This window comes from Rhea pennata, chromosome 13 (genome assembly GCF_028389875.1).
Source record: "Rhea pennata isolate bPtePen1 chromosome 13, bPtePen1.pri, whole genome shotgun sequence".
In the NCBI taxonomy this organism is placed as follows: domain Eukaryota; kingdom Metazoa; phylum Chordata; class Aves; order Rheiformes; family Rheidae; genus Rhea; species Rhea pennata.
In genome coordinates, this window is record NC_084675.1 from 568,176 (window position 1) to 582,891 (window position 14,716).

At 46.5% G+C, this 14,716-nt stretch overlaps 1 protein-coding gene across 2 annotated transcripts; it reads left to right on the plus strand.

Annotated features, from left to right (window-relative positions):
* Positions 1-389: 389 nt before the first annotated feature.
* Positions 390-14,589, plus strand: E2F4 (E2F transcription factor 4). Of its 2 annotated transcripts, XM_062586681.1 has the most exons (11): positions 402-444; positions 540-572; positions 2,443-2,552; positions 3,069-3,230; positions 3,782-3,825; positions 6,223-6,284; positions 6,600-6,885; positions 7,509-7,700; positions 9,401-9,448; positions 11,923-11,967; positions 12,319-14,588. In XM_062586681.1, exons 4-11 carry the CDS (start codon positions 3,178-3,180, stop codon positions 12,432-12,434), a joined length of 846 nt encoding a protein of 281 aa, XP_062442665.1. In that variant the 5' UTR covers positions 402-444; positions 540-572; positions 2,443-2,552; positions 3,069-3,177; the 3' UTR covers positions 12,435-14,588. The 2 variants fall into 2 exon arrangements, with proteins under 2 accessions (XP_062442664.1, XP_062442665.1); XM_062586680.1 differs by having other exon boundaries at positions 390-572; positions 12,319-14,589.
* Positions 14,590-14,716: the final 127 nt, after the last annotated feature.

Below are 14,716 nucleotides of genomic sequence, written 5' to 3' on the forward strand. Positions count from 1 at the left end.
CCTGCAAAACCCGTGTAAATATGGCACCAAGATGCCCCTGGGCTCCAAGAGTTGTCTCCAGCGGCACAAAGGCCAGCTGGCCACCGAACTCTTGTGGTGTTCCTCCATGGCTGGCACTGGGGCCAACACTGCTTAACGTGTGTATTAGCACCCCGGCTGAGGGCGCGAGAGCGGCGGGTGGAAGGGCGCGTCTCCGGGAGCGTCGTGTCCGACGCCAGCCTTGCCCGCTAGGCGGCAGCAGCCGCCCCAGGCGGCCACCCGCCCACGTACCCCAGCTCCGCGTCGCGCGCACGCGCATGCCCGCCGCGAGCCTCCCTGCCCCCTCCCCTCAGGCCAGCCCGGAACGGAAGTTCCCGTCATGCCCCGCGGCCCAGAAGCGGAAGCGCGGCGGGGCTGGAGCCGGCGGCGGGCAGATGGCGGAGTGTGGGCCGCAGCCCCCTGGGGGTGGGAGCGGGAGCGGGAGCGGGGCTGCGGGGGCGCCGAGCCGGCATGAGAAGAGCCTGGGGCTACTGACCACCAAATTTGTTTCGCTGCTGCAGGAGGCCAAGGACGGCGTGCTCGATCTCAAGCTGGTGCGGGGGCTGCCGGCGGGTGGTGAGGGCCCTCCTGCCCTGCCACACTGGGGCTGGGATCAAGGGGCGCTCCACCGGTGCTGGGAGTCGGGAACCTTCTGCTTGAACTTCTGCGGGCGCAGCTGAGCTAAACTCCGGCAAGCCGGGAGGTGGCCGGTTCTCTAGATGGTGAAGCCCCTTTTGGGGGGAGAGTGTAGAAGTGGCGGTCTCTTGTGGAGTACATCTAGGGAGATGTGGCTCCCTCACTAGGCAGAGCTCAGACTGGGAGCAGAGTCCCCAGGAACACCTGGGGATGCGGCAGGGCTACCAGACTGCAATCAGAGTATGCAGAGGTGGCTGTACGCCTGCCGTTACAGTGTAGCATTTGCTGCTGCTGTTTCCTTCAAAGTAGTTCTCATTACTCAGCGTTTGTGTTTCTGTTTGAACTGTTTTTGGCTATCCTGTTGTCTTCCATGTTATTTGCCAGGTTTTTAGAAGGCCAGATGCAGGTGCTGTTCAGTCTAACATGCTTTTTGCCTCATGTTCTGTTGTGTGGTGCTCCACTCTCCTCAAGCTGCTGTTTGAACTCAAACACTAACGATAGATTCCTATAGTGCTTCATCTAAGAGCTATCGAAATGGAGAAACTGTTGTTCCTTACTGTATTTTGATTCTCTAATATGCAGCAGGAAGGCAAGTGAAATCAGATTCATCTCTGCCAAGGACTGCACCCTGATATCCTTACACTAGGGAGAAGTGTTCAGCAAATGTATCTCTCTCAAGCATTTTAAAGATCTGTGTCTAGAGAAATTAACTCAATGAAAAATACAACACTTATACCTAGGCCTCCTCTGCGTATGAAGTTCCTTCAGTGTGGTTTATACCAATATCTCTTATGTGGCTATGTGTGTGAGTTCACTCTGATAGCCTCTCTATAGGCTCCAGTCAGGTGTGGGAATGCACAAAAATGGAAGGCTGGGAGGCGTCTTCTGATTGTAGACTCTAGTCCTCTGCAATGGCAAATTGTCAACTCTTTGGATTTTGTCAGAAGAGCAGTATTTTCTTGCTCAAAATCTATGTAAGTGGGATTCATATTTGTCAGTGTGATTTGAGCAGTACTGCCATGTAGGGTCTCTGAAGCTCTCGTCATTACGGTGAAGGTGTGTGAAAGGGGAAAGTAGTTTCTGTGTTAAGCTGTTCTGTATACAGTGCCATTCACATTATTTTAGCATGCCAGCTAAATGTGGTGCTAAGTTGCCCTGTGGAGGTGGAAACAAGAGGCTCAGCATTGCCTGATGTATGCAGAACGCTGAAGAGAACTGTGGTAGTAGAACCTCAGGGCAAACAGCCATAAGCAAGGCATGGAAGTTGAAGGGTTGCTCAGGAGCTGCATTCTTACAACCATATTCTTCCCCCAGTGGAGAGTTTTTCGTATAAAGAAATCTGCCTTTTGAGAAGGTATCAATTCTTTCTACCAAATGACAGGAGATTTAGATAGAAAAGGCCTTTTGAATATCCACTGAATAGCAGTCATTTGTACAGCCATCTCTCTTCCTTCTTTCCATTCCCATCTCTCTTACACTGAACAAGTGCTGATTTCCTTTTTTTTTTTTTTAGGCTGTCAGACTAGTATCTTTTAGCACAGCTTTGCTGCTGAGGAACAATGATTTTTGCACCAGTCCTAAGTGAAGTGGCTGGAATTTGATTTGTGATTAATTGAAAGGTTGCTGGGTGGTAAGAAAAAGAATAAAGGGGCAAGGGGCAGTGGCTGCTTCTGATAATTGCAATGACATTAAGAACATAGCTTTGTAGTTTGAGGCACTGGGGCAAAAGAGGCATGAGGTGGGGAGTGTGGCTGAGAGTTTGGAGTTAAGACTTCAACTTTTCTGCAGGCTGCAGATACGTTGGCAGTGCGGCAGAAACGACGAATATACGATATCACAAACGTCCTGGAAGGCATTGGGCTGATCGAGAAGAAATCGAAGAACAGTATCCAATGGAAGTGAGTGACAGAGAAGACTAAATTGTTCATAGGTCCCTTTTAGATCAAGGTCCTATCTCACAGCTGTCTCTTCCCCAAGCAGGAAAGCAGGGCTTCATGTGGCTGTTGTCTAAATGACATTGTGATTAAAATGCCCTGCTCAGAGCAAGCTACCTCAAAGGTATGCTTATACTTCCACCAGCTGAGCTGTGCTGATGGTAGTGATGAGGAAAGCTGAAGTACGTGTGACATGTTGCTTTTCTAGTAGAGCTGTTATTTGGGTACAAATTAAATGTTTGTATTGCTTTGGATTAGAAAAGATGCATGCTGTGGCACTGGGGAGGGAGAGAGTCCTGCTAGCCTGTGGGAGGATGCACTAAATGTTGCTGTGCTAGGAGGGATGTAGGGCAGGTACAGGTAAAACTTTCTAGGAGATTCAAGCTTGCCATATGGTAGAGGTGGCAGCAAGGTGTCTGAGAAATGTTGGAGTTGCTTTGGATGGCTCAAGACACTGATGTATGTTTTTACATTGCACAGAGGGGTGGGTCCTGGCTGCAACACACGTGAAATAGCTCACAAACTTATCGAGCTGAAGGCAGATATAGAAGACCTGGAGCAGCGGGAACAGGAGCTGGAGCAGCAGAAGATGTGGGTCCAACAGAGCATCAAAAATGTTACAGAAGACGTGCAGAACAGTCGATATCCTTTGTGTGCACTGATTACTCCATCTCTTTGCTGGGCTGGAAAGTAAAGATGTGAGGGCTTAGTTGGCAGACTGCCTTGCTCAGAGTGGGGAGGTAGTGGTGATGACCTTATGTTTCTAGAGGATCTGTGCTGAAAGGGTCAAAGAGCAGTGTCTTGCTTTGCAAGCAGAGTGACCCTTTCTGGCATAGGAAACAGCTTCCCCTGCAGTGCACACAGCACTATGAGATGGTGAGCTCATTGTGCATCCATGAGTCTTGTCTGGTTTCTTGAAGTTCCCTGGGGCTGATGATGTTGGTACTGATGAGAACTCTCTTCCTCTTTGAGCCATGGATGTGTGTGATGCTGCTGTTGCGGCTTTTCTGTCCTCTTAGGGTATCAGATCTGACAAGTATGGAGCTTGCAGACCTCACCTTCAGACCACTTCAGAGGATGGCATGGAGAGCCTTCTAGGAATGCTGTTTCTTTGGCTCAGGAAGGAAACATCAGGTGCCCTTTGAGTTCTGCCTTCACAGGAAACTGTAGCCTTTCTCCTTAACTCTGGAAACATTAGCATATGTGACGCATGAAGATATCTGCAAGTGCTTCACAGGTGAGGAAATAATGCTGCATAATAAAGATGTTTGTCTCCTCAGTCTATCCCTGGTGCTCTCCTTTTCTCAGGAAAAAGAAGCCAGTGGACCTTGGCTTAGGTTCCAACATGGACTGCCAAACAGCATCAAGGAAAATGTAGTACAAGCTCTGAACTCATGCTGTGGTTTATGTACCATTGAGCTTTAGCTTTCTCATTGCCATCAGAGTGGTGCTGAGGGGGCAGAAGATTTAATTGCGCTCATATTTGAAGGAGTGTATCAGCTGTTCTTGAGACAGTCTTAGGAGATCTTTCTGCTGGGTATCACTGTGCTTGTGATGCTTACTGTCCAGAGCCTTTGCACATGACGCTTCCTTCTATTTCTACATTTCTTTATTTTCTTATGTATGTTATGTTGCAAGCATGTTACAAGCCTTTTATTTTGAGGGCTTGGGTAGATGATATTCTTATAGGGAGCAATGTTTTACTGTAAGGTAGAAATCTGGATGTAAGCAGGAAAATAGTGGAAAAAGTGTGTTCCTCTGCTGCATCCTGTCCTCTCCCCAGAAGAATGTGAAGAGGAGATAGTAAAGAGTAGGGCAGCAGGGATATGTCACATACTGTGACCGTGGTCCATTGTGTGCTGCCTTGCAACTTTTGCAAGGTCTTGTGTAAATAGCCATATGCTCCATCTCTGTGGGACATAACTGAAGAAAACCAACAGGAGTCTCTGTTTCTTCTCTGCTGGCAATTGTATTCTGGCTGCAGGACAAAAAACAAACAAAAAAAACCCTCAAGAAACAAACCCCCCTAACTATGGCCACTGTGCAATATGTCAGCCTGCAGCACATAAACTGTGCTTGCTAGCAATGGTGGTGTAGAGTTGCAGCTTCTTTCTGCTTCAGTGAACACCTGCCCTCTCCTGACTACAGGCAACCTGCATCTGGTTGCTTGCATAAAAGCATATGAATTGAAGCTACTTACCCTGCTTGCCCCAGCCATGCATAATCTCGCCCATGTCTGATTCTTTTAATCTCTTCCCGGGCTATTTTGTCACTCTACTCTTTGTTAGTTCTTATGTTTTTCTTCTTTGCCTTTCTGTGCTTCCCTTGTTTCCCAGGTTTTAGTCTCCACAAGTTCCTGCCAGTAGCTTGTGCATGCCACTCCTTGCTTTACTGTTTCTTGTGGTTTAAGTTAGTGCTTCTTTGGGGTAGGTACTGTGTTTTCAGTTTGACAGTGCTTGGGGCCAGGTCATTTGTAAGACTGAAGGAGTTCACTGGAGACCCGCAGACAGCCTATTGCTTGGTTGATTGTTTTGCATTTTATTGCACCTGTTTTTCTAAGTCAGTTTACATCTGAAGCTAGACTTCACCAAAATGTGAGGAGCAGATTAGATGGCAGATCTGAATTTCTTCTGTAGCAGCAGCTTGGTACAGGTTTTCTTCTTGGCTGTTCACTGTATGCCTGGTTTTGCTGTATGAATATGTGACTTACTGGGTATATGACTTAATTATAGTGTATCTGAATCTTCTTGGAGAGACTTTTTTTTTGTGATTGACAGCTATTGAACTCACTTTCTCAAAATGAGTTATGGCTTGAAGATTTCCATGCTTGGCCTTTTCTCAAATATGTATTCATTATTTGGATTAAAAAAATAGTAAGGATGTGTTAATTTTTTAATGACTGGGACATACATTTTTCCCATCTGTTACTGTAATATATTCTGCAGTTGCAGAGTCAAAGAGGAAGTGAGATGCATACATTGTTTATTTTGCAAAATTGAGACTTAGCTATAAAGGAAAATAGAAATGCAATGCCTGTATTGTTGAGCTAACAGTTCTTAAAGCTTTAGCTCGTATCTTTGAGCTTTATTGTAGATTTTTAACAACTTATAGCATTTTTAAAGTATAGTTTGTTAAAGGAATCCCATCTTACTGTGAAATCTTATGGTAGTTTTAATCCTTGTATCTTCTGTTGCTCTGACCTTTAATTTCCTGCTGGAAATTCTTCTGGTGTCCATTCTTTCTCATCACTCTGGAGATCTTTTGTGTTAATGATCAAGTGAAGTTTAATGCAAAATACTAGTGAAGTGTAGAGACATGAATACTAACCACACAAAAGTTCATATGTTAGCAGCTTTCACGTTGGACTGCTTAGGCTAAATATGGCTAGCGTCCATGGCACTGGTATTTCTTTGTTCATGTTTCCCTTTTCAAATGTGAACTCCAGTGTGGAGTGGAGGTTTTTCATCTGTGTTGTATTATTAAGGATGCAGTGGAAGTGTGGGAAGTGCAGGGGATCAGATGGCTGAGGATGCCTCTGGTGTCACTGGTAGATAGTAGAGAGGGCTTTCAGGAGGAGCTCTGTGTCAGCATAATAGTTTGTGCCTGCTGAATGCTGACCAGCCTGTTTTCACAGGAGATACCCTCCTTGCAATTCGAGCCCCGTCAGGCACGCGTTTAGAGGTTCCCATCCCTGAGGTGAGTGATGGATATATGGGAAGTGAGCAGGTGGGGAGGGTTGCTGGATGGAACAGGCTGAGAGTTGTTGTTGGTGGATGTGATGGTGTTGGAAGAATGGGCAAGCCCAAGGCCAGCCCTGAGTATTAAGTAATTGTCAGTTCTGTTTAGAAGTACCTGAGTAATTGCAGGAGCACCAGAGGGAAGGGTAGTTCTGGGAGTTGGGGAGAACCTCTGAGAGAACTGTCCTGGGGTGTCTGGACAGCATACTGTGCCTCTGGAAAATTCCTATTCTAGTAATGTATGTCTGTGTGTTTTGCTTCTGGCCTTCTTCAGGGCATGAATGGGCAGAAGAAATATCAGATCCATCTGAAGAGCACAAGTGGTCCAATTGATGTCCTCTTAGTAAACAAAGATGCTTGGAGTTCTCCTCCCGTAGTGCTACCTGTCCCTCCCCCTGAAGACCTCATTCAGTGCCAGCCAGTTATGCCCTCAAAACCACAGATACCACCGCTTGCCCACTTCCATGAGGCATCTGTTCCCAGCAGCACCCAGCCCTCCACACCAACACCTACCAGCACTCAGGACCACAGCCCTCCCACACAGAAAGCTACTAGCACAGGTGAGGGGACAAATATGGGATCCTGATGTCTGAATCTGCCAAGGTGTCTGTTGTCCTCATTATATCATTTGACACCAATGAGAAGTTGGCTCCATCCTCTTTGTAACTGCCCCTCAGGAAGCTGTAAGCTGCTATTACATTGCCCTTAGCCTCTTCTTGCCAGACTTTGTAAGCCCAGTTGCCATTACTCTTCATTGGCCATGTTCCTCAAACTCCAGCCATTCTGGCAACCCTTAGCTGGATCTTCTGATGGCCTTCCTGAATTGGAGGGTGGTCAAAGCTGGACACAGTGTTCCAGGTGCAGTCTCTGCCCCAAACAGGAGAATAACAACTTCCCATCATCTGTTGGCCATGCTTCTGGTGTGATTGATGTGTGACTTGTGTTAATTGCTGTGAGAATGTGCTCTTGGTTCATGCGCAGCTTGGCATCATGAAGACTGCTCTCCAAGCAGAGCTGCTGCAGGACCTGGGAGAAAGAGAAAAAGCCACCTTCTTGCCATACAGCTGTCTGCTTGGTCAGCATTGCCAGTGAGGGTTTGATCTGTGCTGTGGTTGCTTGCTTTGGGGCTGGCAGGGTGGATCTCTCGGAGATAACATTTGTGTGTGTCTATGACTTTCTCCAGAATGCAGTGTGTCAGTGGCAGAGTCCAAGAACAGTGGTGACTTTGACCCTCTCAGCTCTATGTCTGCACCGGCCAGCCAGACAGCTGGGTTAGATACTCAGCCACTGCAGTCTTCTGCCTCACTGGACAGTGGCTCCATCCTAACCAACCCCTCTACCTCCTTTGAGCCGATCAAACCAGATTCCACAGGAAGTGAGTATGCACCCTCGTTTCATTTGTTGCTCCAAGAGCATGCTGCTGCAAGGGATGGAAAGGCTTCTTGCTCTGCAGAAGCAAGCTGAACTCCATTTTGCCCTTGCTGTCAGGCAGACTCTGCAAGGGATGAGAAGGCATTGACCTGTGAGAAGGAGCTGCCTGTGTGAGAGTACTGAGGAACAGTACAGAACTAGAATACCTGCAGGGGCACCTACATGACATGTGTTTCAGCTGTTATATGTAAATTTATTCCCTTTCAGCCTCTTCTGTAGTGCAAAGTCCAGGTTTTGAGACTCTGTAAAGCTGTAGAGTTTCCAGCCTTCACCAGGAGCACGTTTGTAACCCACAGGAGGTTTTTTCTTACTGGCAAAGCTTATGTCTGTTTTGTTGCTCTACCGAGGAATGCTTCGTCTTTAATGATGCTGCAGTCTTAATGGTCTCACAGTGTAAATTTGGGGAGCTTCCTGATGTGCTTAGTGAGGTGAAGTGGCCTTTAAATAAGGAAGATTCAGGCTTTATGGAAGCCTGGCCAAAGCAGAGAGAAGCTGGGTAAGGCAGTATACTTGGAGATGCTGTGGAGTCTGCCTTCACTGCAGAAACACTGGACTAGGGAGTTACAGTTAGAGGAAAGAATCTTGCCCAAATGTTAGCTTATGCAGTGCTTCCTTCACACTTCTGAAGTAATCTTGATTGTGGAATGAGGCCTTTAATGCACATATACCTTGTTGTATCCCAGTGGGTCTGTACCGACTGTCTAGAGGCATGCCTCTCCTACACAAGATGAATCAAGTTGTTGTATGGAAGCTGAGGCTGCATGAGGCTTGCATATATCCTGGGGTGCATTGGGAAGACTGTTGCCAGCAGGTCAAGGGAGGTGATCCGGCCCCTCTACTCAGCCCTGGTGAGGCCTCATCTCGAGTACTGCCTCCAGATCTGGGCTCCCCAGTACAGGAGAGACATGGAGCTACTGGAGAGAGTCCAGCATAGGGCTATGAAGATTATCAGAGGGCTGGAGCATCTGTCCTCTGAGGAACAGCTGCGAGAGCTGGGCCTCTGTAGCCTGGGGAAGAGAAGCCTGAGAGGGGATCTTATCAATGTGTGTAAGTACCTGAAGGGAGGGTGTCAAGGGGACGGGGCCAAACTCTTTTCAGTTGTCCTGTGTGACAGGACAAGAGGCAATGGACACAAACTGAACCACAGGAAGCTCTGCCTGAACGTGAGGGGGAATTTCTTCACTATGAGAGTGATGGAGCACTGGAACAGGTTGCCCAGAGAGGTTGTGGAGTCTCCTTCTCTGGAGATATTCAAGGCCCGCCTGGGTGCAACCCTGTCTAACATGCTCTAGGTGACCCTGCTGAGCGGGGAGGTTGGACTAGATGATCTCCAGAGGTCCCTTCCAACCTTACTGATTCTATGATATGGACAGTTACTCTAGAGCTGCTGCCTGTGTTAACATGTTCATGTACCAGGGCTCCTACAGTTATATTTTAAAGTAGTCAGGCTTAAGTATTTTATTGCATTTATTGATCATTTGAGCAGATATAATTGACACAGTGCATGGAAGCAGAACTTGTGGATGGTGTAGGATGATTTGGGTCCTAAATATGAGACTACAGCCGGACTGTAGGCAATTACGTTGTAAAACATGTCAGGCTCTTCATGTAATGATGCAAACCATTTGGTTTGTTGTATTTCAGTACTGGAACTTCCCAAAGAGCTCTCGGAGATGTTTGATCCAACAAGAGGTATGTTCCTTCCCTGACCATGGCCTTGTTCTGAGCTCACTTACCCACAGAAGCAGGACAGTTCATTTGATTCATTTCGCTTTGGATTGTTTTGGGGATGTAGCTTCAAAAGGTGCTTGTGGTCAACAGTGGCTGCTGGTGCTCTCACTTGTAGATCGACACTCTTAACACTACTGTATTCTGCATGTATCTGTCTCCCTGTGCCAACAGCCTCTGCAGAATTTGCCCTGAAGTGTGTAGGTGAGGGCTTTCCAGCCCTCAAGCCCACTCCAATCTGTATTCTGGTTTCCTGAGATCCTTCTCCATCTTGTCTGCACCATTTGTAGTTATAAGGAAAATCTCTATTAGTTTTGTTTCAACTGTAGACTTCCTAATGCTGATCCAAGCAAATAATCTAGGGAGTTAGTCTCCTCTCCTTGAAATATCCCTTAGTGGTTTTGTTGATGCTAGTAACTTGGGAGCAGTAATGGAGGGGATGCTGATATATGTTAGGTGTTCTGCCTCAGTCCACAGAACATCTAGGAGTCACTGCCTAATTGTGGAACAGGCTTTGGTACTAAGGGCAGGAGAGGCGATGGAAGTTGTTCTAATGCAAGCCTGACTTGGGAAACATTTTTTTCCCCCTCTTTCCTTCTAAATTTGCACATTTGGACTTTTCCTTTGAATTTGACATAATACTTTCTAACCTTGAAGTTATGCAGAGCTGAGTTCCCACAGGCACTTTGCAGAGGTGAGAGGGTTTGTTAGAACTGTTCCCTGGAGTCCCTAGTCCTCTGTTTTAGCAGGTGCTTTGTGAAAGCATTGCTTTTGTTTAAAAAACTCCAAAATCTCAAATGCCATCTGCATAACCTTCTGATCTGTGTGATGGGAGCCCTGGCACAGGCTTCAAGGGAGGTCTGGAGAGCAACTTTCAACATGCTCAGCCCAGAGCTCAGAGCACTCACTGTTGTAGAGAGTGGATGAGGTCATGATAATGATTAAGTATATCCTAAGAGTAAATTGGACTCTTTGCAAGCTGCTGCAAGGCTCTGGCCTGTGCAGAAGAGAGAGCTTAACCCAAATTGTCTGTACTATGTGACCATATGAACACTGTGAAAAAGGTGATGCTTATTGCCTACATTCGGGTTTGTTTATCTTGTTTTATGGATTATTCCTACCAATGCGGAAAGGGAAGGTAGAGATCTAAGAGTGAAGGAGAATACAAATGGCAATGTGAGATTTTAACTGTGATCTCCTTTTGAATTATGAATTGTCCATAGAAGCTGCACTCTGCAAAACAGAGGTGACAGCTAGAGTGGCAAAGCTCAGGACTGGAAAAAAGCAACACCCTGTTGCTCAGAGAAATGGCCTTGTAGCATGCTTCATGCATCTGTCAATTCACTTGGCATTGAAATTCTCCCATCTCACAGTATCAAATTAGGTAGGTAGGTTCTTGTCCCCTAGAAAAGTAGCCTATTGTAGATAAGCATCTTTAAAATGGGCTTATTTGAGTTTCCTTTGTGAAAGCTCATTTCAAGTGTGGATAGCATCTCATCAGTCCAGTTAGACTGAGTTAGATCTTCATTATTTTGTCTTGGCTAAGCGAGAGGAGTTTTGAGAAACTTGTTTTCAAATGCGTAGTTTCTTAGAGAAGAGACTGATCTGGACATGCTTTGGCTGCCTGTCTGTTTACCACTCAAGTGCCTCCTGAACCTAGCCAAGATCAGCTGCACTGGAGGAACGATGACCTTTCAGACATAATTAAGTTTTTAATAATTTTGTGTGGGCAGTAGAGAGGGGAACAGAGTTAGTGGCCTATTGAAGGAGAGCAGAGCTGGGTTGTTCATTCTGTTTGGTAGTAGACAACCAGAAAATCTGTCTCTGTGTATTGCTGGATTAGCTCAACATGATAGCTGTTGAACAAGGGAAGCAAATTAGGGGAACAAAGGGTACAAATCTGGAGGAGAGTGGAAATTAATTAGTTCTGCTGCTTATGGAACAATGTCTCCCCTCTCCCCCCTCCTCCCAACTCCGCTTCAGCAAATCCAGTCAGTATTTGAGGACTATTAATGTGTCAGGCTTTAGCAGCTCACCTTCAGATGCATATTGAAGCACACAGCTTCCTTTGGATGAGTTTGGGGGCATTTCTGGAAGGAGGGTGTGTTCTTTTTCTGCATCAACTAGCACAGCAGTGTAGGGATAAGGCATAGCCCATCATATGAAACACTTGCTTACGGTTGAGCTAAGCAGGCAGAAATCTCCTGCAGAATCTTTTTACATTGCTTGAATTGTCTGACACAGATTTCCCTTTACTCATGCTAGGAGGCCCAAGCTTTCTTTTGCCACTGCCTGCATGTACTCCGCCTGCTGCCCTCCCTTAGTCAAAGAAATAATAACAAGGGTGAGGACCAAGAGAGGCTTGGAAGGGTGGGAAACAACACAGGCACAGACCAGGAAAGTAAAGCGAGTTGTTTACCATACTTTTCTCTCCCCAGAATGTATGAACTCTGAGTTACTGGAAGAGCTGATGTCATCTGAAGGTGAGTCTCTGAGTTTCTACCTCATGCTACAAGCTCTCTGGGGAAGGAAGGCTGTCCTGCGTGACTTTACGCATGCTGTGAGCTTTGCGCTTGCAGACTCACTCTCATCTTTTTTGGGCTCTGGACACAGACTCAGTTTGTACTGTCCTGTTAGCCCCTGAAAGATGGGTGAGAACTAGAGGAGCTTGCCTCTTCAACATTGCAAGGCTGATTCAGAGAAAACTCAAAGCAATGTCACTGTGAAGTGACCTCCCTATATCATAAGTAGCTCCCACAGCTCTGTGCCCCTCAGAAATTCTTGGCTAGGTGTGGAAGTGCTGAACTTTGTAACCAAGGATTTCTCTTTCCTAGTGTTTGCCCCGTTGCTCCGCCTCTCTCCTCCTCCTGGAGATCATGACTACATCTATAACCTGGATGAGAGTGAAGGCGTCTGTGACCTCTTTGATGTGCCTGTCCTCAACCTCTGACTTCTCAGTGTGGCTGTGAGCCTCTCAAACACAGACCATTTTGTAACTCTTTGGAAAGTGTCTATTTTTGGATTCCTTTTGTGCTAGAGCTCGATGAGTGAGCAATGCAGAGATGCTTTCATATGGACTCAAAACCAAGAGATGTGGACTTGCAGGCTGGGAGCCTCCCTGTAGCTTCTTTTTCTCCCTGTGTTGCACATGCGAGGTTTTTGACTTAACTCGTTCCGCTGTATCCTTGTCTCTCCACTGGATCCTGGGCCTCAATTCAAAGGGTCTATGTTTGAGTGTTCCCAGTTCAGCTGTAGAGTTTGCCCATGTGCCTATCCAAGCTTCCTCAAATCTGCATGTCTTGGATTTCCTGCAATCCTAGATGCACTTTGCACCTCCTAGGTACCAGCTGCTACAAGGAGCCTTAGTATTGTGGTCAGTTCACAAGCCCGGAGGTAGTTAGCTAGATTTTCAGTGTGAGCGGTTCAGATTGGAGTGGTTATGTTTTGAATGAGAACGGGGGAAAAAATATGGCACCAAAGTGTCCATTTCTTCCAGTGATTCCAAACCAAGTTAATATGTTTTACAAGTAAAAAGCACTTTTTTTTAGCCAGCTGTGCCTCCTAGTAGGAGCCAGGAGTTCGGCGAGTGTTTCCCTGCTTGTTTGTCGGCAGGAATACTGTTTCTGCAGTGGTATAGTTCACCGCTTTGCTCATGCACAAGCCCAGAGGGTCCAACTTCTTGGGCAGCAAGTGTGCTGCTTCTACAGGGCTAAAAGAAGGAGTGCCATTTTTTTTTTCTGAGTGGAGAGATGTTTGAAAGAACAGACTGCTTCAGTTGTTGTCTGTAAGGTACTCTAGGTAGATCAGAGCCTGCTCACATTTGCAAATAGCTGTATTTTCCAACCATTGCACTTGAGCCTTCAGCTGTCTAAAAGGCAACCAGACAGTAATAATTTAGTAGTATTTTGCTGTGACAAGTTACATAGATGTTGTCAGAACAGACAGTAGGGTTTTTTTTTCCCTTTTACTCTCTTATCATCTGCTCAGGATCAGACTTTCTGTATATTTGAATTTGCTCCTCCAGTGTCCGTACCCGTGCTCCTGATTCCTGATCCTGTGGCAGGTTGCTGCCTAGCATGATGCTTTCTCTGCATCATTTTTTTCCAAGCTTTTCTTCATTGCTTTGTAATGGAAGGTCTGCTGTAGGGTCTTTATGGTGATCAGGTGATACCAGTCTTGGATCCTATACATTTTAGTTGTTGGAGTAAAAAGCCCTCATGGGCTTGTGGTATTTTGCAACCCCCTGCCTAGGTCTTTGGGCATATCCTGTATTTGAATGTCTTAGTTTTGTATATCTTCCTGCCATTGCAGTGGTAGCAGCTGTCATATCTTCCCTGTTCAGCAAACTGCCAGAGAGGGAGCTGGACCAGGAAGCATAGCTTGCCATTGCAGGGAGGTAGCTCTCAGCCAGCCATGTGACCAGTTGATGTTTTACTTCTCTGCTCAGCTGCCTACTATATGCAAACCACAAAACCTGCTGTGGTTCTGTGTGCTGTCATATTTTTTTGTGGGAGTCCTCCGGAAGAATCGTTCCTTTCCTTGGGAAGCTCGTGGCGGCTGAGTTTTGCTGTGAAGTACCGGCATCCTCTTCGGAAAAGTGTGAATTCAGTAGGAACAGACACTACTGGGCCTTTTCTGGTTCAGCTGCCAGCAGTGGGCAGCCAGTGCTGATGAGACAGATTGTGTGGGACCCCATGTGAACTTCAGTCACAGTTCACCCCAGTGAACTTCAGTCTGCATGCACCAGATCATAAACCTTCCCTCCTTTTGCATGGAAGCTACCTGAAGACTGTTGGTCCTCCATGTGTGTTAGCTAGGCTCCATGGCTTTCGTGTAGCTAGAGCTCTTGGTGTACTGCCTGACCTGTGCTCTCCTTCGAAGTGTTAATGTTTGCCATCAGTTAGACAATGTTTGGAAAAGATATCTAGAGAAACTTTACAGTAACAAATGAACTTTGATTCATATATAAAGATTATTTTTATACTTTTTGCAAGGAAAGAAAATTGCTGTGATATTTGTACAGTGTTCTCCAAGTGAATAAACAACCCCTTTCCAGAGCTTCCTCTCTGTTCCTCTGCCTTTCTGGGCCTAGCACCTCAGGGTTCACCTTACTGGGCCCAGCAGCTGAAGGAGGTGGTGCTTGGGCCTGGCACAGCCCTGTGTGCGTCTTCTGTGCTATTTCAAAACGGTGTTGGATAAGAATCGGCTTGTAAGTGGGGTTAGAAGCTCCCG

Bases quoted from the DNA above. Each gene is read 5' to 3' on its own strand.
- E2F4 (XM_062586680.1), top strand. From the start codon at position 414: ATGGCGGAGTGTGGGCCGCAGCCCCCTGGGGGTGGGAGCGGGAGCGGG. The intron at 3,826-6,222 runs GTGAGGAAATAA...CTGTTTTCACAG, and splicing joins TATCTGCAAGTGCTTCACAG to GAGATACCCTCCTTGCAATT. The intron at 6,886-7,508 runs GTGAGGGGACAA...GACTTTCTCCAG, and splicing joins ACAGAAAGCTACTAGCACAG to AATGCAGTGTGTCAGTGGCA.